At 46.3% G+C, this 19,202-nt stretch overlaps 1 protein-coding gene across 1 annotated transcript in view; it reads left to right on the top strand.

The window, feature by feature from the left end:
* The window catches only part of VPS53 (VPS53 subunit of GARP complex), a 158,434-nt gene that overhangs the window by 116,706 nt on the left and 22,526 nt on the right, over positions 1 to 19,202 (top strand). The window contains exon 18 of the mRNA XM_056126892.1: positions 13,678 to 13,826. Within this exon, the coding sequence (XP_055982867.1) occupies positions 13,678 to 13,826 (149 nt within the window). The remainder of the gene's footprint in view (positions 1 to 13,677; positions 13,827 to 19,202) is intronic.

The raw sequence follows: 19,202 nt of genomic DNA, 5'->3' as shown, positions 1-19,202 counted from the left end.
CACTGCTGTGTCCTTCCATTCCTATATGCTCTGTGGCTGCTTTTGTGCTCTAATAGCAAAATTAAGTAATTGCAACAGGCAGAGACACCCTGTGGTTCACAAGCCATAAAATGACTCATAAAATGTCTGTCTATCTGGCCTTTCATGCAAAAAAAAAATAAAAGTTTGCCAGTGCCCTTTCCAGAGGCATAGGTGCTCTGGGCGCATTCTCTCAAATTCTGAGGCGAGAATCCACCACCTCCCCCCTCCACCCGGGTGTACTGGCCGGTAGCAGAGCATGGTGGAAAGCCCTGGCTTTGGAGACAGGCAGCCCTCACTCTTCCCATTTTTTCTGGTGTTGGAGAAGTGCCTTAAGCCCTGGGCCCGAGTTAGCTCTTCAGTCTGCAGAATGGGGGAATCTGCGTCCAGGTTGGCCTGAGGGGAGCCCAGTAGGAAGCGGCCTTGGTGTCTTGTTCCTCATGCTAGGGCCCTTCTCCTCGTTGGTCGGAGCGGCCATGCTGCGTAGGCAGACTTGGTCCAAGCTTAGTTTTTGTAGTCAATTACAAATATTAAACAAAAATAAGACTAAAATCCAAATTAGGCGAGAGAGTTTTCTGAAGCTACGGCAGGCGGGGGGGTGGGGGGGAGTATTGAGTAGTTGGTCCAGAGACCAGCGCTCTCTCTCTCTCTCTCGCCCATCCGATGTGGATGTGTATTTCCAGTAGACGCTGTGTTTACAAGCAGGACACTCTGAGTAAGCAAATGGAAGCTAATCCATTTTCATCAAGGCGCGGGGTGCTGAAGATTCTCGCATTGTGGGCTCTGACTATCCCCGAGCTGCTGGTGAACATTCACGACATCCTGCACTCGATCTCTTCCAGCTGCCATCTCTCCTGAGCCACCACACAATTTAGACTGGAATGCAGATGTTGGGGGGAGTGGGGGGGATTGCATTTACCAAAGGAAGAGTGAATTTCCCCCCCAGTAAAATAACAGTTGGAGGGGAGGTGTTTAACACTGCAGGTGTTGCTTATATGAACTGACAGTTCATTAGGTGGATTTCCCTCAAACCTACCCCCTCCACATCTCCACCACCCCATCTCTCCCCCGGACTCATGCCAGCAAATATTAACAGAGACTGTACCTCCAGAGTCTTTTGTTTATATCACAGGAAAACCACAGACTTGGGAACACAGCAGCTGGGAGGCCATTACTCTTTGTCTGAGTCTTCTGGTGCTCAAGCAAAATGAAATCCATGTGATGAAAGTGACCAAATCAAAACCAGCCAGTTGGTCACAAATGGGCTCAACATATACTCTCTGTCTCTCTGTCCTGTTTTGTGTCATTTCTTTTATAATTTAAAAAGCAAAAACCAAAAACCCTTAAGTAACGATGCTGATTTCTCTCTCCAGTTCTGTGATTTTCACTGCCTGTTGAACAGTTCTGGTCTAACTCTGCCCAGCATTTTGTTGGGAGACAAGGCTGAGAGATACAGACTTATTCCACAGTGCTTAGATTAAAACGATGTGTGGCCAAGGTTGTCTGATAGGAGAGGAATACCGAATCATAGCAGATCAGTACCTGAGGAAAGTGCAAAATACCCCCTTTAGAAAGAAGAGAGAAGGCTGGAGTGATAGTACAAGGGATGGCGAGTTTGCCCTGTAGCTGACCTGGGTTTGATCCTCAGCCTCCCATGTGGTCCCCCAAGCTCACCAGGGGTGATTTATGAGCATAGAGCCAGGAGTAGGCCCTGAGCATCGTTGGGTGTGACCCCCCCAAAAAAAAAGTGAAAGAACAAAAGAGGGGAGAAAGAAGCTGGAAAGAGTACAGTGGGTAAAGCGCTTTCTTTACGTGCAGCTGGACTCAGGTTTAATCCCTGGCATCTCCATATCATCTGCCAAGCCCACCAAAAGTGATTCCTCAGCACCATCAGGTGTGGCCCAAACAATAAATAGAAGGGGAGTTCAGAGCCAGATGACAAGGGAAATAAGAGATGCCTTCGGGAGGAGTGAAGGAAGGAGTGATGTTCAGAATAGACCACACAGGATGGCAGAGTTCGTATGCTTTGGATTAGCAGGACTTTCCAGGATGACAGGGTGACCGTGTGGGCAATGGTCTTCCAGGGGTCAGAGAACTCAGACAGAATCTGGTAAGGATTGCCAATCTTGTTGCACATCTTTTGAGTTCCACAGGAGACCCTGTACTTGCACTTGCATACTCAAGATTGGGAACAGGGTTTCCCTCAAGGAGCTTATATTCTGGCGGGGAGAAAAAAAATTAGAATGATTTATATTGTAAATAAATAAACTTTGTAAATTGTTGGGACCAGAGAGATAATACAGAGGGTAGGGTGCTTGCCTTGCACACAGCCAACCCAGATTCGGTTCCTGGCACCTTCTGTGGTCCTCTAAGCCCCACCAGAAGAGATCCCTGAGTACAGAGCCAGAAGTAAGCCCTGAACATCACCATATTTGAACACCCCCCCCCCAAAAAAAAACTTATAAATAGTGATCAAGTAACTACTGGGCTTTCCACAGTGTGGGCGATTTGGTCAATGAATGAGTTCACAGGAAGAGGCATCTTTGATAGGAAGGATTGTGCCGAGCAGTTCAGTTTTGTCATTCTCCAGGGAATGATGTGGTTCTCCTGAAGAGAGCTCTTCTCCTTGATTAGTGGATTAGTTCCATTATTTGTCCCTTGGCGCTCTCCTCAGTTTGCCACTCCCATGTATACTCCACCACCTGAGTCACTTTCATTTCCTCTAATGTGTTGTTTTCCTTCTGGCATCCATCCCTTTTCTCGTTGTTTTCTACCTAGAATTTCCCTCTCACTGTTGCCTTCCCAATGCACGTGTCCTTTAAGATCCAGTGCAAGTATAAACATCTGCCTCCTTTATAAAAAACTGAGGTATCATTTGCACATCAGATTCACCCTTTCAAAGTTTATGAGTCATTGACTTATAAATATTGTATTCACAAGAAAATGTAGCCACTCTCATTATTCTGAAACATCTTTCACATACCAAAATGAGAGGTAATAACCATTAACAGCAGCTCTGTTGCTGGACAGTCACTAATTTTTGTGTCTCTTTCCATTTACCTATTTTGGACAGTTATATAAATGAAATGACCCAGTATGTGACCTTACTGATTTGGTTCTCTTAGCCAGATGTTATATGACTTTACTACTTACTTTGTTCTCTGTAGCCGATAGTTTTCATTGTTTATTCATGGAACACCATGTATTAGTGTTTCGTTCTTATTTGCGGCTATATAATATTCCTTCATGTAGTTGTACCACATTTGGTTTATCCACTTATTTGTCAATGGCTATTGAATTATATGCAGTTTTTAACTACTGTAGTCATTACATATTTGGTGTAAATATGTGGGATCTTTTTTGGGGGGGTGAGAGTTCGGAGTATGCCTAGCCGTACTCTAGGCCCTGTGCTTGGGGTGGGGGGAGGGCACTTCTAATGCTACTTGGGAAACTGTGCTATCGCTCCAGCTCGCCCAAAAAGCAATAAATAAATAAATAAAAATATAATCACTGGCCAAAGAGATAGTATGGACTTGTGACACTTGCCTTGCACACAACTGACCCTGGTCTGCCCCTATCACCCCATATAGTCCCTCAAGCCCAGGCGTGACCCATAACCAAAAATAAATAAAACATCATTACCTTGGGTTGAAGAAATGGTACAAGGATTAAGACACTGCCTTGTATCCCAGTCAACTCTCCTAAGAACCACTAGGTGTGGCCCCAACCACCCCCCCAAAAAAAAATTAAGTTTTATTATTCACCTGAATGGTCTCTCCCCACCTACTACCCAGAAAAGGCAGCAACACTCAGATTAACTTTTCTGTATGCAGAGAACTCCAGGCAAGGGCATTTTGAAAGAGGCCCTTTCAAATAGCAATGGAAACAGAGGTGCTGGAGCAATAGCACAGAGGGTAGGGCGTTTGCCTTGCACACAGCTCACCTGGGTTCGATTCTCAGCATCCCATATGGTCCCCGAGCACCACCAGGAGTAATTCCTGAGTGCAGAGCCAGGAGTAACCCCTGAGCATCGCCGGGTGTAACCCACCCAAAAAGGTAAAAAAGAAGGAAAGGAAAAGAGCTCTGAAGCGCAACAGAGCACAGGGTATGAGTGTCTGCATTCTCACCGGTCAGTCTCATGCCCTGTGCTCACCACCAGCCATGCCAGTGTGTGTCTGCATTTGGAATATCGTTTAAAAATTTTTTTTAATTACTTGTTATTTTCTTTATCCCTTCCCATCCCCCCCGTTGTAGTTGCAGTGATGTGGGTGGGTTGGGGGATGGACGTCACACACATTCTTGTCTGTGGGTCCCTCCTGGGGTCACACAAGCCTCACGCCCTCACACAGCCACAGTGGTACTCTGGGCATTGTTCCCCTATGGAGAAACCCACGATGTCTCTGGACCACATATCTCTCTTTCCCCTCACAGTTCTCTAGTAAATCTCCTTAAATAAAGCTATTGTCCTTTATTTGAAATTATTTATTTTGGTTTTGGGGCCACATCAAGTGGTGCTCAGGGGTTACTCCTGGCTCTGCACTCAGGAATTAACTCTTGGCGATGCTTGGGGGGACCATATCCAGATCAAACCTGGATCATCACTTGTGAGGCAAATGCCCTATCCATTGTACTATTGCTCCAACCCCGATAAAGCTATTTGACACATACACACACACACACATATATATATATGTATATACTAATCTAAAATGGCAAAAACTGATACCTCTGTTCATTTTTAACCACTTTGTAGTGTTAATGCTAGCATTCACATTCAGTTTTTGTATCCATTTTTCCATTTTGAATTAATTTTTAGAGATGTGTGAGGTAGGCGTTGGCTCTCACCCTCCTGCAGATATCTAGCAGCTCCTTAGTCGTGTTCTTTGAGAAGACTGTTCTCTGCCCACTAGACAGTCTTGAGACTTATCAAAACATAAGAAAGTGCTATTCTGCAGTTAATTTTGTACCTCTGCCTCCCGTTATGCTTTGAAAATGTCTTGTTCATTTTGGGATATCTATTACTGAGCAAGCACTTGATTTTAACTAGTACTCACAACTTTGAAGATAAAGAATGTTGCAAGAAGAGAGAACAAAAGTTTGCAGGCACCCAATTTACTAAAAAATTACTTGAAGTGACAGGAGCTGGAGTGATAGCACAGCGGGTAGGGCATTTGCCTTGCACACGGCCGACCCAGGTTTGATTCCCAGCATCCCATAAGATCCCCCAAGCACTGCAGGGAATAATTCCTGAGTGCATGAGCCAGGAGTAACTTACCCTGTGCATCGCTGGGTATTACCCTCCCAAAAAAGTTTTTTTATTTGAAGAGACAACCTGATTTTTCTAATCTGTTTTGCATGTTTCTTCCTGAAAACTAATGCATTATCATTCTGGCATGTGTGTGTGTCTGTGTGTCTGTGATTATGTGTCTGTGTTTCTGTGTCTGTGTGTGTCTGTTTGTGTGTGTGTGTGTGTGTGTGTGTGTGTGTGTGTGTGTTTGTCCAAAACCAGGCAAAAGAGTTCAGTATGTCATTCGCTTGCCTTACACTCGGCCAACCCAGATTTAGTCCCCAGGATTCCATATAGTCCCCTAAACCCTGCCAAGAGTGATCTCTGAGTCCAGAGCCAACAGGAAGCCCTGCGCACAGCTGGGTATGGTCCAAAACCTCCCAAAATAAAATAATGTGTCCAGAATCATATCACCTTATAATAATGAAACCAGAAATAAAGCCAAGTCTACTGACCCTGGAAAAGGTTATTGTTTGGATTGATGGGGTGGAAATATAAAGAGCTCTTTTTTTTAATGTAAATTCTGTAAGTCTTGGGAATTGATTATGGCCTTATATGTAGGCTTATGAAAACACTATGGCCTCCCCACAAAGAACCATTTGTCCTGTGTTCTGTCCCTTCTTCACTACATTCTTTCCCCTAAGGCTGCTCACACTACAAGGTTGAAAGAATTTAAGTGTCTAACCAAAATCAAACACACTTAGCTTTTGCCCAGTAATGGTAGTTTTAGAAAAAAAAAAAAAGAAACTGAACAAATTCAATTTCCTTAGCTCTGCTCATGTAATTTCTGCTGGGTTTCAGGATTGTGAACGTGTACTAATTTAGGAGGCTGCCTTACTATCCCCCAGAGACATTTGACCAGCGCTGGGCCAGTCCTCAAATCTGTTCTCATTTTTCTCAGTCATTTAAATGTAGATTTATTTCTGGAGACCCATAGAACTCCATGATTAAAAATCCTGAAGTTCACTTTCAACCTATAATTGAAGTACATCTTCCCTTTTTTATGAAAAAGTATTTTTTTATTATTATTATTACAACCAAAGCATAACACTTCTATGATAGAAAATGCGGATTTTGGGGCCAGAGTGATAGTACAGCATAGGGTATTTGCCTTGCATGAGGCCGTCTTGGGTTAAATACCCAGCATCCCATATGGTCCCCCAGGCACTGCCAGGTATTCCTGAGTGCAGAGTCAGGAGTAACTCCTGAGCATTGCTGGGTGTGACAAAAAGCAAAAAGAAAAAAGAAAATGCTGTCCTCCTGTTGTTCATTGATTTTGCTCAAGCAGGCCCAGTAACGCCTTCATTTTGAGACTTCTTGTTACTGTGTTTGGCATATCAAATACATCATGGGTAGCTTGCCAGGCTTTGCTGTGCGGGCAAGATACTCGGTAGCTTGCCGGGCTCTCTGAGAGGGGCGGAGGAATCAAACCCGGCTTGGCCGGGCTGGCTGCACGCAAGCCCTACCGCTGTGCTAAAGAAAATGCAGATTTCTTTAAAAAAAAAAAAAAAACAGAAAATGGAGGGTCAGAGCAATAGGTCAGCAGACTGGACCACATCCTGCATGCAGGCCTCCTGAGTTTGGCCTGACATCTCATGGTCACTTAAATATTACACAGCAGCGACTCCTCGAGCACTGTTCTGGGAATAACCCTAGGAGGTCACCAGGAGTAACCCTAAAAAACACAAAACAGAGAGAAGAAGAAAATGGGTCATATAGCATGTGTTTTTGTAATTCGCCATGGACAGTGTTACATCGTCTTCCTCTTTTTTTCATGTGTGGGCCACACCCTGGGGTGCTGGTGGTTCTCCAACTCAGGATGGGCACAGTCCTCGCTTAATGCTTCTTTCGACCAATCCTGTATTGTCTTTCAACCTGACTTTGTGGGTATACAGCAATAGTGCTAACTCCTTCCCTATACGGTGACAGCCCTAGGGTCATGTGAAAATGTCACACAGAGTGCTTTGTAGAGAGTAGGTTCTCAGTCACTGTTTCCCACCCCTGTTCTCTTGCCACCACCCCCACTCCCACAGTACTCAATCCAGTGCTGGTCGCACGAAAAATCCCTGTAAATGTAGCATGCTCTCACTTAAAAAGTAGCCCAGAGAGAGTAAGAACGTGCACGCCGAAGTGAGGCTCAGTGCTTGGGACCGAAACCATAAGAGCAACCTTAGTTGCCAAGAACGCTTCTGGCATTTGACTCGCGTGTGCTCTGTATGCCTCTCTAGTCATGACTAAAGTGAATAGGTCAGTTGAAAATCAGGTAGGTGCTCAGGAGACCTCTTTCTCAGTTCCTTGGAGCCATAGAGGAAACCATTTTCTTTTCTTTTCTTTTTGGGTCACACAGGGGTTACTCCTGGCTCATCTACTCAGGAATTACTCCTGGCGGTGCTCAGGGGACCATATGGGATGCTGGGAATCGAACCCGGGTTGGCCACGTGCAAGGCAAATGCCCTACCCGCTGTGCTATCCTCCAGCCCCAAGGAAACCATTTTCATGACCCGTTAGTGAGGAGCTCTGTTCTTGCTGCCCTGTGCTCCCCCAAGGGTGCAGTCTTATCTCCGCCCGCTATGTGAGTGATGCCATCGAGTTACATATCCGTCTTCTCCTCCGTGACCAAGACCTGGGGTCCTAGTGAGGCCTGGGGTGCGGGGCTTCGACCTTTCGGTGTCTGTTAGCCCCACAGTTTTTCATAGTACCAGTTCTCCAATTCTCTGGTGTTTAACCACTCCGGAAACAAAAAACTGAAGAAGAAAAACTTTATGTTTGGGAAATTTCGTTTTAGGTATCAAATACAACATTTCCTTGGAAAAGATGAAGTCTTTTTTCCTCTTTATCACTTTCCATGTGTTATTCTTCAGCCCAAGCTACTTAATTCTTTTAATTCTTTTTTTTTTTCAAAGAATGTTGCTTGATCATTGTCTATTTTATTAGTTCTCCTGGAGAAATTGGACTTACTTAAACTATTGCCCTATTAGTTCTTTTCTTCTTCTTTTTTGGTTTTTTTGTTTGTTTGTTTGTTTGTTTGTTTTGGTGGGGGGAGCACACCAGAAATGCTCAGGGTCAAAAACTCAGGGATCATTCCTGTTAGTGCTCAGAGGACTGTAGGGGGTGCCAGGGATCAGACCTGGTCAACCATGTGCAAGGCAAATGCCCTACAGGCTATATTATTACTCTGGCCCCACTTTTCTTCTTTTTCTTTTCCTTTTTTTTTTCTTTTTGGGTTACACTCAGCGATGCACAGGGCTTACTCCTTGCTCTGCACTTAGGAATTACTCCTGGCGGTGCTTGGGGGACCATATGGGATATCAGGGAATGAACCCAGGTCAGCTGCGTACAAGGCAAACGTCCTACCCGCTGTACTATCACTCTGGCCCTTCCTTCTTTTTCTTAAACTGGTGTCTAGGAAATGGCCTGGTATAATTCTTGGGCCTTAGACAGACCAGGGTTGTCTGTCTAAGGCCCAAGAATAATTCCCAACTATTATTTACACAAGGTGAGAAATTTTAAGCAAATTGGCCACCTTTTTTTTTTCTTTTCTTTTTGGGTTACACCCAGCAATGCTCAGGGGTCATTCCTGGCTCAGCACTCAGGAATCACTCCCAGCGGTGCTGGGGGACCATATGGGATGTTGGGAATCGAACCCATGTCAGCCACGTGCAAGGCAAATTCCCTACCCTCTGTGCTATTGCTCCAACCCCTGGCCACCATGTTAAGCTTTTTCAGTTTCTCCATCTGCAAGATTTCTGTGAAAACTAGGCAAGATGATATACACAAGGTGGCAGGAGAGCAGATTCACGCATGGCAGCTGCAGTCTAAACCCCAAGTCATCGTGGAAGATGGTGGTGAACCTTGACCACTGAGGCTGGGAAGAATCCCTGTCAACTGCATTTTGCACATGTGGGGGGGAAGATAGTGAGAGCAATATCACGTTTCATCATTCTCAACACTTTATTTTTTCACTTCGTTAAAGGGATTGATCCCTCTCCCCCATCTTTTGGTGGTGGTGTTGCAGGGGTCGGGGGCCACCATGCTTGTTGGTGGTGTTTGCCCACTTAGTTGCAGTGCTCATTGTGCTCTTTGTTCTGTCATTGGGGACCACACACAGCAGTGTCACTGTGATCCCTCTCCGCATATGGGCCGATATGGGAAACCAACTAAGGACCTGATGCTTACAGGGCCAGCACTGAGCCATCCTTGCGTCCCTCAGGCTTATGTAGATTTAAAATCATGAGTTCAGTTGACTTGTTTTTGTTGTTAGATTTTGGGTCACACCTGGCAATGCTCAGAGGTTACTTCTGGCTCCACTGCACTGCACTGTCCTCCCATTGTTCATCGATTTGCTCGAGTGGGCCCAGTAACGTCTCCATTGTTAGACTTATTGTAACTGTGTTTGGCATATTCAATACGTCACGGGTAGCTTGCCAGGCTTTGCTGTGCGGGTGGAAGACTCTCGGTAGCTTGCCAGGCTCTCCGAGAGGGGCGAAGGAATCGAACCCGGGTCGACCAGGTCGGCCGCATGCAAAGCAAACGCCCTACCCACTATGCGATCGTTCCAGCCCCCATGCTCAGGAATTAACTCCTGGTGAGCTTGGGCACCCATATGGAGTGCCGGAGGGTTGAACCCAGGCTAACGGCGTGCAAGGCAAGCACCCTGCCCACTGTACTATCTCTCTAGCCCTGGAATTGAGTTGACTCTGGCTATTACTTCTTATAACTTCACCAGTACAGCCCTAGCTTTTGATAAAGTATCAAAACAAATGAGGGGCTAGAGATGACTTGGTGGCTAACGCACCTGTTTTGGGAGCATAAAGTTACAAGTTTGACCCCAGGTGTGGCCTGCATGAGCTGAGCCATTTGGTCGTGCCTGGCAGCTCTGCTGTCTGTGGTCCCAGGTGCTGCTGGCAGTTTCTGGCCATGGAATCCAGGAGTGTGTGAGCACCACAGTCAGAAGTGCTACACCGCTGCAAAGCCCCACAGGCACTGTAACAAGAATCCACGCGAGCACCACCACTGGGCATCCTTAAGCATACCCAGCTGAAGGACCGCAACTCCCAGGGAGCACCGCGGCCAAGTGTGTGAGCTTTGGGGCCTGGTGTGGGACCCAGGAGAGCCCCACACCCAAGGGTGTGTGTGATCACTCGGCCTCTGTCCTTGCAACAGCAGGAGTGGGGGAAAGAAAACAAGAAATCAGAAGCAGTGGCGAATGAGCACCTTTTCTTGAAGCGCTGTTCCAACTGTGGACACGCACCGGCACGGCCAGTGGTGAGCGAGGGCCGTTAGCTCATGGCCATGCAGACTGACGAGCGAGAACTTGACGGCCCACCCCCCACGCTCTGTCTTGCTTCAGAGCTGTTTCGGACCAGTGACAGGGTCTGTCAGCACTTTGCTTTATAGCGTTCTTCTATGAAAGGAGAACCGTAGCGTTTAGAGAATCATGGATAAACTTTTGGTGAGACATAACAATGTGAAAGGCTGCCAGCTTGGACCACGGTGGGCATGACTCTGGAAGTGTGTCCTGCGGCCAAGCCTCCCGCCAGTTCACCGTGTGTTCACCTTCAGCTTTTCTGCTCCCGGCCTTGCCACAGAGCCAGGGAAAGAGACGAGTCACAAACCTCAGAGGCACCTGTCCGTTTTCGCCTCGCCCAATGAGCTCATTTCCAATCACCTTGGATGCTCATTATCTGGATGGGTCACAGCTCTAAAATCAGATAAGGGGGGGAAAAATGCCTCTGGAATTAAAGTTGAGGGAAACATGACCCAGAACCAAGCATTGAGACCCGATGAAGTCAGTTCACATTTGGCCCTTTGACTGTTGCACCGATGCTTGTTGCTTGTCTGAGTGTTTCCCCAGCTAGAGAGCAGAGGGTTGTGTCTGGCTCTGCACATCGCAGGGTCTCACCTGAAAGTAAAAGGAGAGGACCCATCTGCCTCTAGCGGAATCTGTGCTTCCTGGCCATGCCCACAGCTCTAAGCTACACAGTAGAAATATCTGCTGATGTGACAAGACACCGAGTCCTTAGAGCTTCCCAGGAGTGCCAGATCCACACACAATACTGTTCTTTAAAAAAAAAAAAAAAAGTTCTCTTAGTACTGAATTTTCCTTATCCTCAAGAGCTCTATAAAAATTGCATTTTCTTGCCAAAGACATCAGGGCCTCAGAATGACTGTCCTCCTCCTGTTCTCGAGGTCGTGCTTGCCTGAAGGGCGTTGGCACAGACAGCCCAGCACCACTCAGAGCATTTGACTCCAGCATTCACCGTTTAGGATCAGAGCTCACTGGCTGGCTGTCCGTCTGTCTATCCGTCGCCTGCCTGGCCGCTCGGAAAAGGGAGTCTACCACTACTTTTCTTCTTCAGCTTTCAGGGACCAACATGCAGCCCATCTATTCAAGATGCTTTTTAGGGAGTTTCCCCAAATTCTCTTTAGTTCAGTAGAGCTTAAGCCTCCATAAGGCTCTAGTGTTGTTGTTGTTTTGTTTTGTTTTGTTTTGTTTTGTTTTCCATGACCTGGTAAAGGATCACAGCACTCCCCTTGGTCACCCCAGCCCCATGTCACCACCTCCCTTTCCCTTCCCCCACCCCTTGATTGAAACCCAAGAAATAACCCCAGAGATCTGAGGGGTGAGAGTCCTGAGTTTTCACCTTCCTTCTTTGAATAAATGAGACTTTAATTCATTTTAGAAAAGGTACAAAATCCTTTAGCCAGGGGGCTGAAGAGATAGTATAGCGGGTAGAGCATTTGCCTTGCACGCAGCCAACCCGGGTTCAATTCCCAGCATCCCATATGATCCCCTGAGCACCTCCAGGAGTAATTCCTGAGTGCAGAGCCAGGAGTAACCCCTGTGCGTTGCCAGGTGTGACCCATAAAGAAAAAAAGATTCCTTAGCCAGCAAAGAGTAAACATACCTTTCTGGATCCAGTAGTGGGTGCCCATATGTGTCTTGAGTGGGTGCCATACTCAATGCCACGTTTCCCCTGTCCTGTAAAGAAGCTCTTTTCACTCTTCCCACAAAACTAGTAACAAGGCTGTGGATTCCCTAAGCTGTTGCCTCTCCACAAGCTCTGTATCATTCTTTCAGAAGTGAAAGATAATCTCGCTGGATAGAGTATTCTTGGTGAGAAGTTCATATCACCGAGTTTTTGTACTCTGTGCTTCCATTTTCTTCTGGCTCAGAGTTTCATTTAATAGATCTACTGTGCATCTATGGGCTTTCCTTTGTATGTCAGTTCCTTTTTTGATCTTGCTGCTTTCAGTATTCTGTCCTATCTTTGGCTTTTGTCACTTTGACTGAAGTGTGTCTTGGGAGTTTTACGAGTTGAGTCTATTTTTGTCGGTCTCCATGATGTATTCCTCAACTCTGGGACATTCTTACTGATGATTTAACTATTGTTTCTTCATCAAATTTGCCTTTAGGGATTTTGACGAATTTTATATTGTTCCTTTGACGTCATCCCATAGTTCTCTGGTGCGCTGTTCATATCTTTTCAGACATTTTCCACCTTCTGTGTGTCCTAGTGGTTTCCTTCATGTCTTGGAGCGCCTTGATTTTTTGCTCAGCTGCTGTTATTCTGCTCTTCCGAGCTTCTATTGAGGTTTTTAGATTATCTGCCATGTTCTTCATTTCTGTCATGTCTGGCTGTAGGTGTTTTCTCATTTCAACTCCTATTTTCTTGTGCTTTGCAATTGGAACCATGCCATCATTTTTTTGGGTTCTTTAAGTATCCTTATCATGGTGTCACTAAAGTCGCGGTCTGAGGATTTACTGAGTTGGTTGGTGTTGTTTGTGTGTTCAGTGGTACTGTTTCACTCAGTTAACTTTGTGGCTTCTACGTAGTTCCCCCTTTGGTTTTAAAGACTTACGTTTTCTTAGAAAATCAGTGGACATCAAAGCAGGAAATTCTTAAAACGGTATCATGAACTTTGTCACCCTCGCTCTTTTGAAAAACGCCCCAGCTCCCAGTATTCTTGAGAAGTTAACTCAAGTCCAGGTTTCATTTTATGGAGCCTTGTCACCCCTCTAGTCTCCCAAATTCCAGATCGGCTCAGAGATTGGTGTCCTTTCCCTGGTCTCCCACGGTCTGTTCCAGGAGCCCCAGGTCTGCAGCCTCTCTGCGTGGCAATGGGAAGGGAGGGGTGCTTTAAGCATACGATTGACAGAATAGGAAAAGTCACACCTTGAGTCAGACCTCAATGTCAAGGAGAAGGTGGGAAATCATTTTTATTCATTACATTCTGAGCCAGACAGACCTCCCCAAACAGAAGGGGCCCATCAGCGTGATGTAGATGCTGACCCACTCTTCTCCCTACGGCCCTCCCTTTCCCCGCCCATGGACCTTCTAATGGCATCTCTGGCCCTCTCTCCATTTCAGATGCAGTGGCAGAACGTGGAGCACGTCGGTGACCAGAGCCCCTATGTCACCTCCGTCATTCTTCACATTAAGCAGAATGTCCCCATCATCCGTGACAACCTGGCCTCTACACGGAAATACTTCACTCAGTTCTGCATTAAGTTTGCAAAGTAAGTCCTGGAACATTCCGCCATCTCTGGTCTATCCTGAATGCCACACTCAAAAGCTGGAGCTCTCTCCAGAGACCACCAGCACACTTATTCTTAGACTCAAAAGAAACATCTACCAAATCTATTACCTCAAATCATAGGTAACAGTTAAGAGGAATACAAGATTCCGACTGCATCAAGGCCAGCAGAAATTAATTAAGGAGTCCTCCTCTTTCGAGTTATGTGGACACAGTCATGGCCTGACTCCACTCTGAGTTTGGATCATTTTAGCTCTTCAGCGATTTCCTGTATGCATTTAGTCTCTCAACTCATTTATAAGCTATTAAAAGGCCGATGAGGAGGTGGGTGGGGGAACGGGACTGATTGAGCCCTTTCTTCCTCTTCCCCATAATACTTCTGTGTTGCTGCCAGAAATTTGTCCACGTGTTGACATCTTTGAGTCCAGAGAAAGTACTAGAAACTGGGAAGAGCAGGCCATTGCCAGAGTGGATGGTGTGATCACCGTGCCACATGTCTCTGGCCACGTCCTTTTGGGTGGCCACAACTGGCTTGAGTCTTGATGCAGGGAAGTAGTTAATTTGGTCCCTTGGCAGGCAAGCAGCATCTGGGTGCAGCGCTCTTTCCCCCGAGCCCAGGCAGCACGGAGGCCAGTGCCTCTCCCGACCAATTATCAAGCAAGCCCTTTGGCACACGCCTCAGGGAAAGGCTTCAGGAGGGTCAGCACAGTCCAAGCTACTGTATTGAGGTTGATCTCATCCATGTCCCCAAGGGTGCTTTAGGGCTCCAAGTTTCTGTCTTCCCCAAATCTCTCCCAGTTTACATTTAATTAAGGCTTCCCCTCTCCCTCACAAATAAAATCCTAAGGAACCACAGTTGTGGGATGGCCCGTGGCGTGAGCTTCGTGTCCAGTTTGTGGAGAGGCTCGAGTGCACTCTCCAGGGAGGGGTCACTGCATGCACGTTCCCAGCCCTCTCAGGCGCTCGTCCGTGTGTGTTTTAAAGCACTGCTGATAAACTGCTTCCTAACACCCCTACCCCCATCCTTGGGTAAAAGCTATAAAAATTCACTGTGACTCAAAATCTCTAACTGAACTGATGTTTGAGTGATAAGGTGTCCATTTACTTCGCCAGACCCCACTTAAGCTTGCCATCCTCTCAGAGCCTTTGAATTTTGATTTTTGCTTTTTTTTTTTTCCTAGTCCATTTGGGGTAAGCTGGGAATAGGATGCACAACTCTCATATGTGGAAAAGTTTAGCAGCCTGGGGTCTGGGAAGTGGTTTTCTGGTATATTCTTTGGTGCCCTCTTCTCCTTGTAAAATCCCAGCTGAATACTAGAACCCTCAGACACAGGGGCCGGAGAAGACCCTTTCCCAGCCAGGGGCATTCACCACCCACAGCTTGAGGGTCTAGAGAAGCCTCTGGCAGTTACCCCCCACATTGCTGGGACTTCTCCAAAGACCTGTTGCTGGCCAGTTATTTCGTTTATTTCCACTGCCGAACTCCCTGAAGGCAAGCTCACAGAGCCAGTTCAAGGACATGACTGGGGTCTCCTCAAGAACAAAGTAACCAGGGTTATTAACGGCATCTAGTTTTGCAATTAGGCAAGAATTCAATATCATGTCACTTGTTTGGCCTGGCTCTGGTTTAGAACTACACCAAAGAATGCTTTTCAAATAGGCCTTTGTTCTCACTCCCTTCTGATCAGCCAGCCTTTCCCTAGATCCGACCTCTGGAAGTTAATTTTCCTTCCCGTTAGCTTCCTTTCTTATGTCACCAATGCCTCCAGTTTATCTCTGAAGCCTTTCCCGTGTAGAGCAAGGTTACCCCTGCCAGAGATGGGTCTTAATCACAAGCGACTTCTTCCGCTAAACTGATTTGCTGTTACTCAGGATACAGAGATACTAAAAAGAACCAATCTTTTAGTGGCTGGGAGTATACAGCAGGATTTCATATGTCAATTCTGGATCAAGTGCTGGGTACCACACTGATGTGGAAAAGTGGTATAAAAATGTGAAATTAAATTTTTTTAAAATATGGAATTGAAAAATGGTAACTGCTACCGTTATTTTTTTTTAATCAACATGAATTCACTTGAGACCAGAATTAAGTACTTTGACTTAACAGATGTGATTCCTATGGACAGACATGGATATTTAAGCATATAAATATAATAAGGTAGGTTAGATGTTAAGGTAGAGTTCTACGGGGTTTCTGTTGAGTTAGATGAAAGGGACTAAGGAAAAGCCTCAAAGGAGAGAGATCCTTGGTCTAATGTGCTTACCCATTAGGCTTTGAGGAAATGCGTTATAGGCTAAGGGAGGATGGACAGAGGGGCAGTGATGCAGTCGTCTGCAAAATTATGACATCTCTGAAGAAAAAAAAAAACCCAACCAGCCCTGGATGTCAGGGCTTAGGTCTTAAGGCATGATGCGACCTAGGGCAGAGAATCAAGATAACCAAGGAAGGCCTTGTCTTCAGCTTTAAAGAGTTTGCATTAGAGAAGGCTTATTCACTATATTAAATTATTTGTCAAAGGGGACTGGAGAGATAGCACAGTGGGTAGGGCGTTTGCCTTGCATGTGGCCAACCCAGGTTCGATTCGCAGTATCCCATATGGTCCCTTGAGCACCACCAGGAGTAACTCCTGAGTGCAGAGCCAGAAGTAACCCCTGTGCATCACCAGATGTGACCCAAAAAGCAAAAAAAAAGAAAAAAAAATTTGTCAAAGACAGCTTAGAGAGACTGAGGCTAAAGGCCGGGAGGCTGCTCCGGAAGCAGATTATGTAACTCCCATGGAAGTAGGTAGGATGGTAGCAGTGGGAAGGGCAAGGAGGAGGGGGTCTGCATGTCCCAGGCCAGCCCTGGGTGGCCAAGTGTGGCTGACGATGAAGCAGCAAGCAGAAATCGCACATTTCTGACTTGGGTGACTGGGTGAATGAGGTCCTGGGAGTGGTTAGATTGCTATAGGGGTCACGGGTATACAGGAAAGATGTAGAGTTCAAGGAGGCTGGAGGTGCCACACCTGAGAACCCACGCAGAGCCCAGGGAGACTGCTCAGCTGCCCTTCTCTGAGATGCCAGTCCTGCTTTGTGGCACCAACCATTCCTCCCTTGTCGTGGGCACAGAAGATGCCTTCTGGCCCCTTCGCTCTAGCGATCCCTCCAACTCTAGGCTCTTCTGGGTGTCTTACACCTTGGGGAGGGCTGCTCAGTCAAGATGCTGACTGGCCAAGGAGGAGCTTTCCTTGACAAGCCAGCAGATGGAAGATGGCGGCTTCATGACCTCAGGGTCACTGGGCAGTCACCTGAAGTGGTTTTCATAGAGAAAGAGAACAGGGAAGCACATTGCTAGGAAGTGCCAGTGAGATCAGTTAAATTCCTTTGTGAGCTGTTCCCCTGAGGCCGTCTATACCCAAAGGCTTCTGAGTAACCCTTTCACCTGTCCTTATCTTGGGCTTTGGGGTAAAGGACAAAATAAGGACAACTGTCCTGTAGGCAGGAGCGATAGCAACCTGCCGTCCAACCCAGGTTCAATATCCCACCCACCCCCCATCCCATATTACCCCCCAAGCACTGCTAGGAGTAATTCCTGAGTGCAGAGCCAGGAGTGACCCCCGGGCATCACAGGGTGTGATCCAAAAAGTAATAAACAAACAAGTAAATAACAACTGTCCCTGTCCAGAAGAACTGGCTGAAGGGTTTTCTTGTTTTGTTTAATTTTTTTATTCAACTCTTGATTTCTTTGGGTCAGTTTTTAATTCTGTACCCCAGGCAACTTAGCTTTCTCTACATAAGCCTCTGCAGTGCTTTTCTTAGAAGACCCTCAACCTATTAAATTTATACTCTCCCCTTCCCCACACAGGTTATCATCAGCCTGCCAAGTCAGGTTGCCCTTCCATCCTCAGTACATTTTTTGAGAGAACATATATTTTGTTCCTTGATCTGACAGTTACTAGTTCACAATTGTTGACTAAATTTACACCAAAGATCTCATAATTTTTTTAAAAATTAGGACTCCCATACGACCCAATAATACAACTTCTTGGCATCTACCCCCTAAACAAACACAAACACTGTCCTCCCATTGTTCATCGATTTGCTTGAGCAGGCCTAGTAAGTCTCCATTTTTGAGACTTGTTGTTACTGTGTTTGGCATATTGAATACGTCACGGGGAGCTTGCCAGGCTTTGCCATGATCTACCTCCCAAAATTAAAAAATACATATAATTACTTTGGAAGGATCTATATACACACCTGAGTTCATTACTGTACTTGATCTTTGGCACAGCCAGGTGTGGTACAAAAACAAAAAATGTTTTGTTTTGGGGTTTTGTTTGTTTTTGCTTTTTTGGGGGGGTCACACCCAGTGATGCTCAGGGGTTTCTCCTGACTCTGCACTCAGGAATTACTCCTGGTAGTGCTTGGGGGACCACATAGGATGCCGGGGATTGAACCCAGGTCGGCCATGTGCAAGGCAAATGCCCTACTAACGCTCAGGCCCACAGAAAAAAAGTGTTCTTAGAATAAAAATTGTAAAAGAAAATATTCCCCTTTTTAAAAAATAAATATCAGGGGATAGCACAGCAGATAGGGTGATTGCCTTGCACATTGCTGACCCTGGTTTAATCCCGGACACTCTAAATGGTCCCCTAAGCTCTGCCAGGAGTAATTCCTTTTTTCCTTTTTTTTTTTTTGGAGCCATACCTGGCAGTGTTCAGGGGTTATTTCTGGTTGTACACTCTGGAATCACTCCTGGCAGCACATGCTCAGGATACCATATGGGATACCAGGGATCAAACCTGGTCTGCTGTGTGCAAGGCAAACGCCCTTCCTCTACTATTTCTCCAGCCCAATTCCTGAGTGTCGAGCCAGGCGTAGGCCCTGAGCATTGCCGGATATGGCCCCAGAACAAACCAAACAAACTCTCTCTCTCATAACTAGCTCATGTATTCTCTACTGCCATATCTGTTCAGATGTTTTCAGTTACTAGCAAGGAATGCCCTGACTTAGATAAAAGGTGAGTTTCTGTGTTTCGTGGAGCCAGATGTCCAGAGGTAGGGCAGGTCCAAAGATGGTTGATTCATTGGTTCAAGCATGTCACTGAAGACTGTTGACTTCATCCTTAGGCTGACTGTTCCATGTCAGCTTCTACTGTTCTAGCCCATGCTACCCCAAAGAAGAGAGTCTTGATCCAGCCCCGCAGAAACGTTTTCCCTCCAGTTCCATTCAGTACACTTGGCTCCTATCCCTGCTTGAGGACCCAACTGCAGTCACCAGTGCACTGCCAGGCTTGGACCAGCAGCAGCACATTGGGACCCACCACTGTAGTTCAGGAGGGACTTTCCCTCCCCAACCCTCTCCAGGCTTCGAGTGTGGA

The sequence above is a fragment of the Sorex fumeus genome, unplaced genomic scaffold, assembly GCF_029834395.1.
Source record: "Sorex fumeus unplaced genomic scaffold, SorFum_2.1 ptg000063l, whole genome shotgun sequence".
In the NCBI taxonomy this organism is placed as follows: domain Eukaryota; kingdom Metazoa; phylum Chordata; class Mammalia; order Eulipotyphla; family Soricidae; genus Sorex; species Sorex fumeus.
The sequence above is the reverse complement of the archived record's forward strand: the minus strand, read 5'-3'. Positions and strand labels throughout refer to the sequence as shown.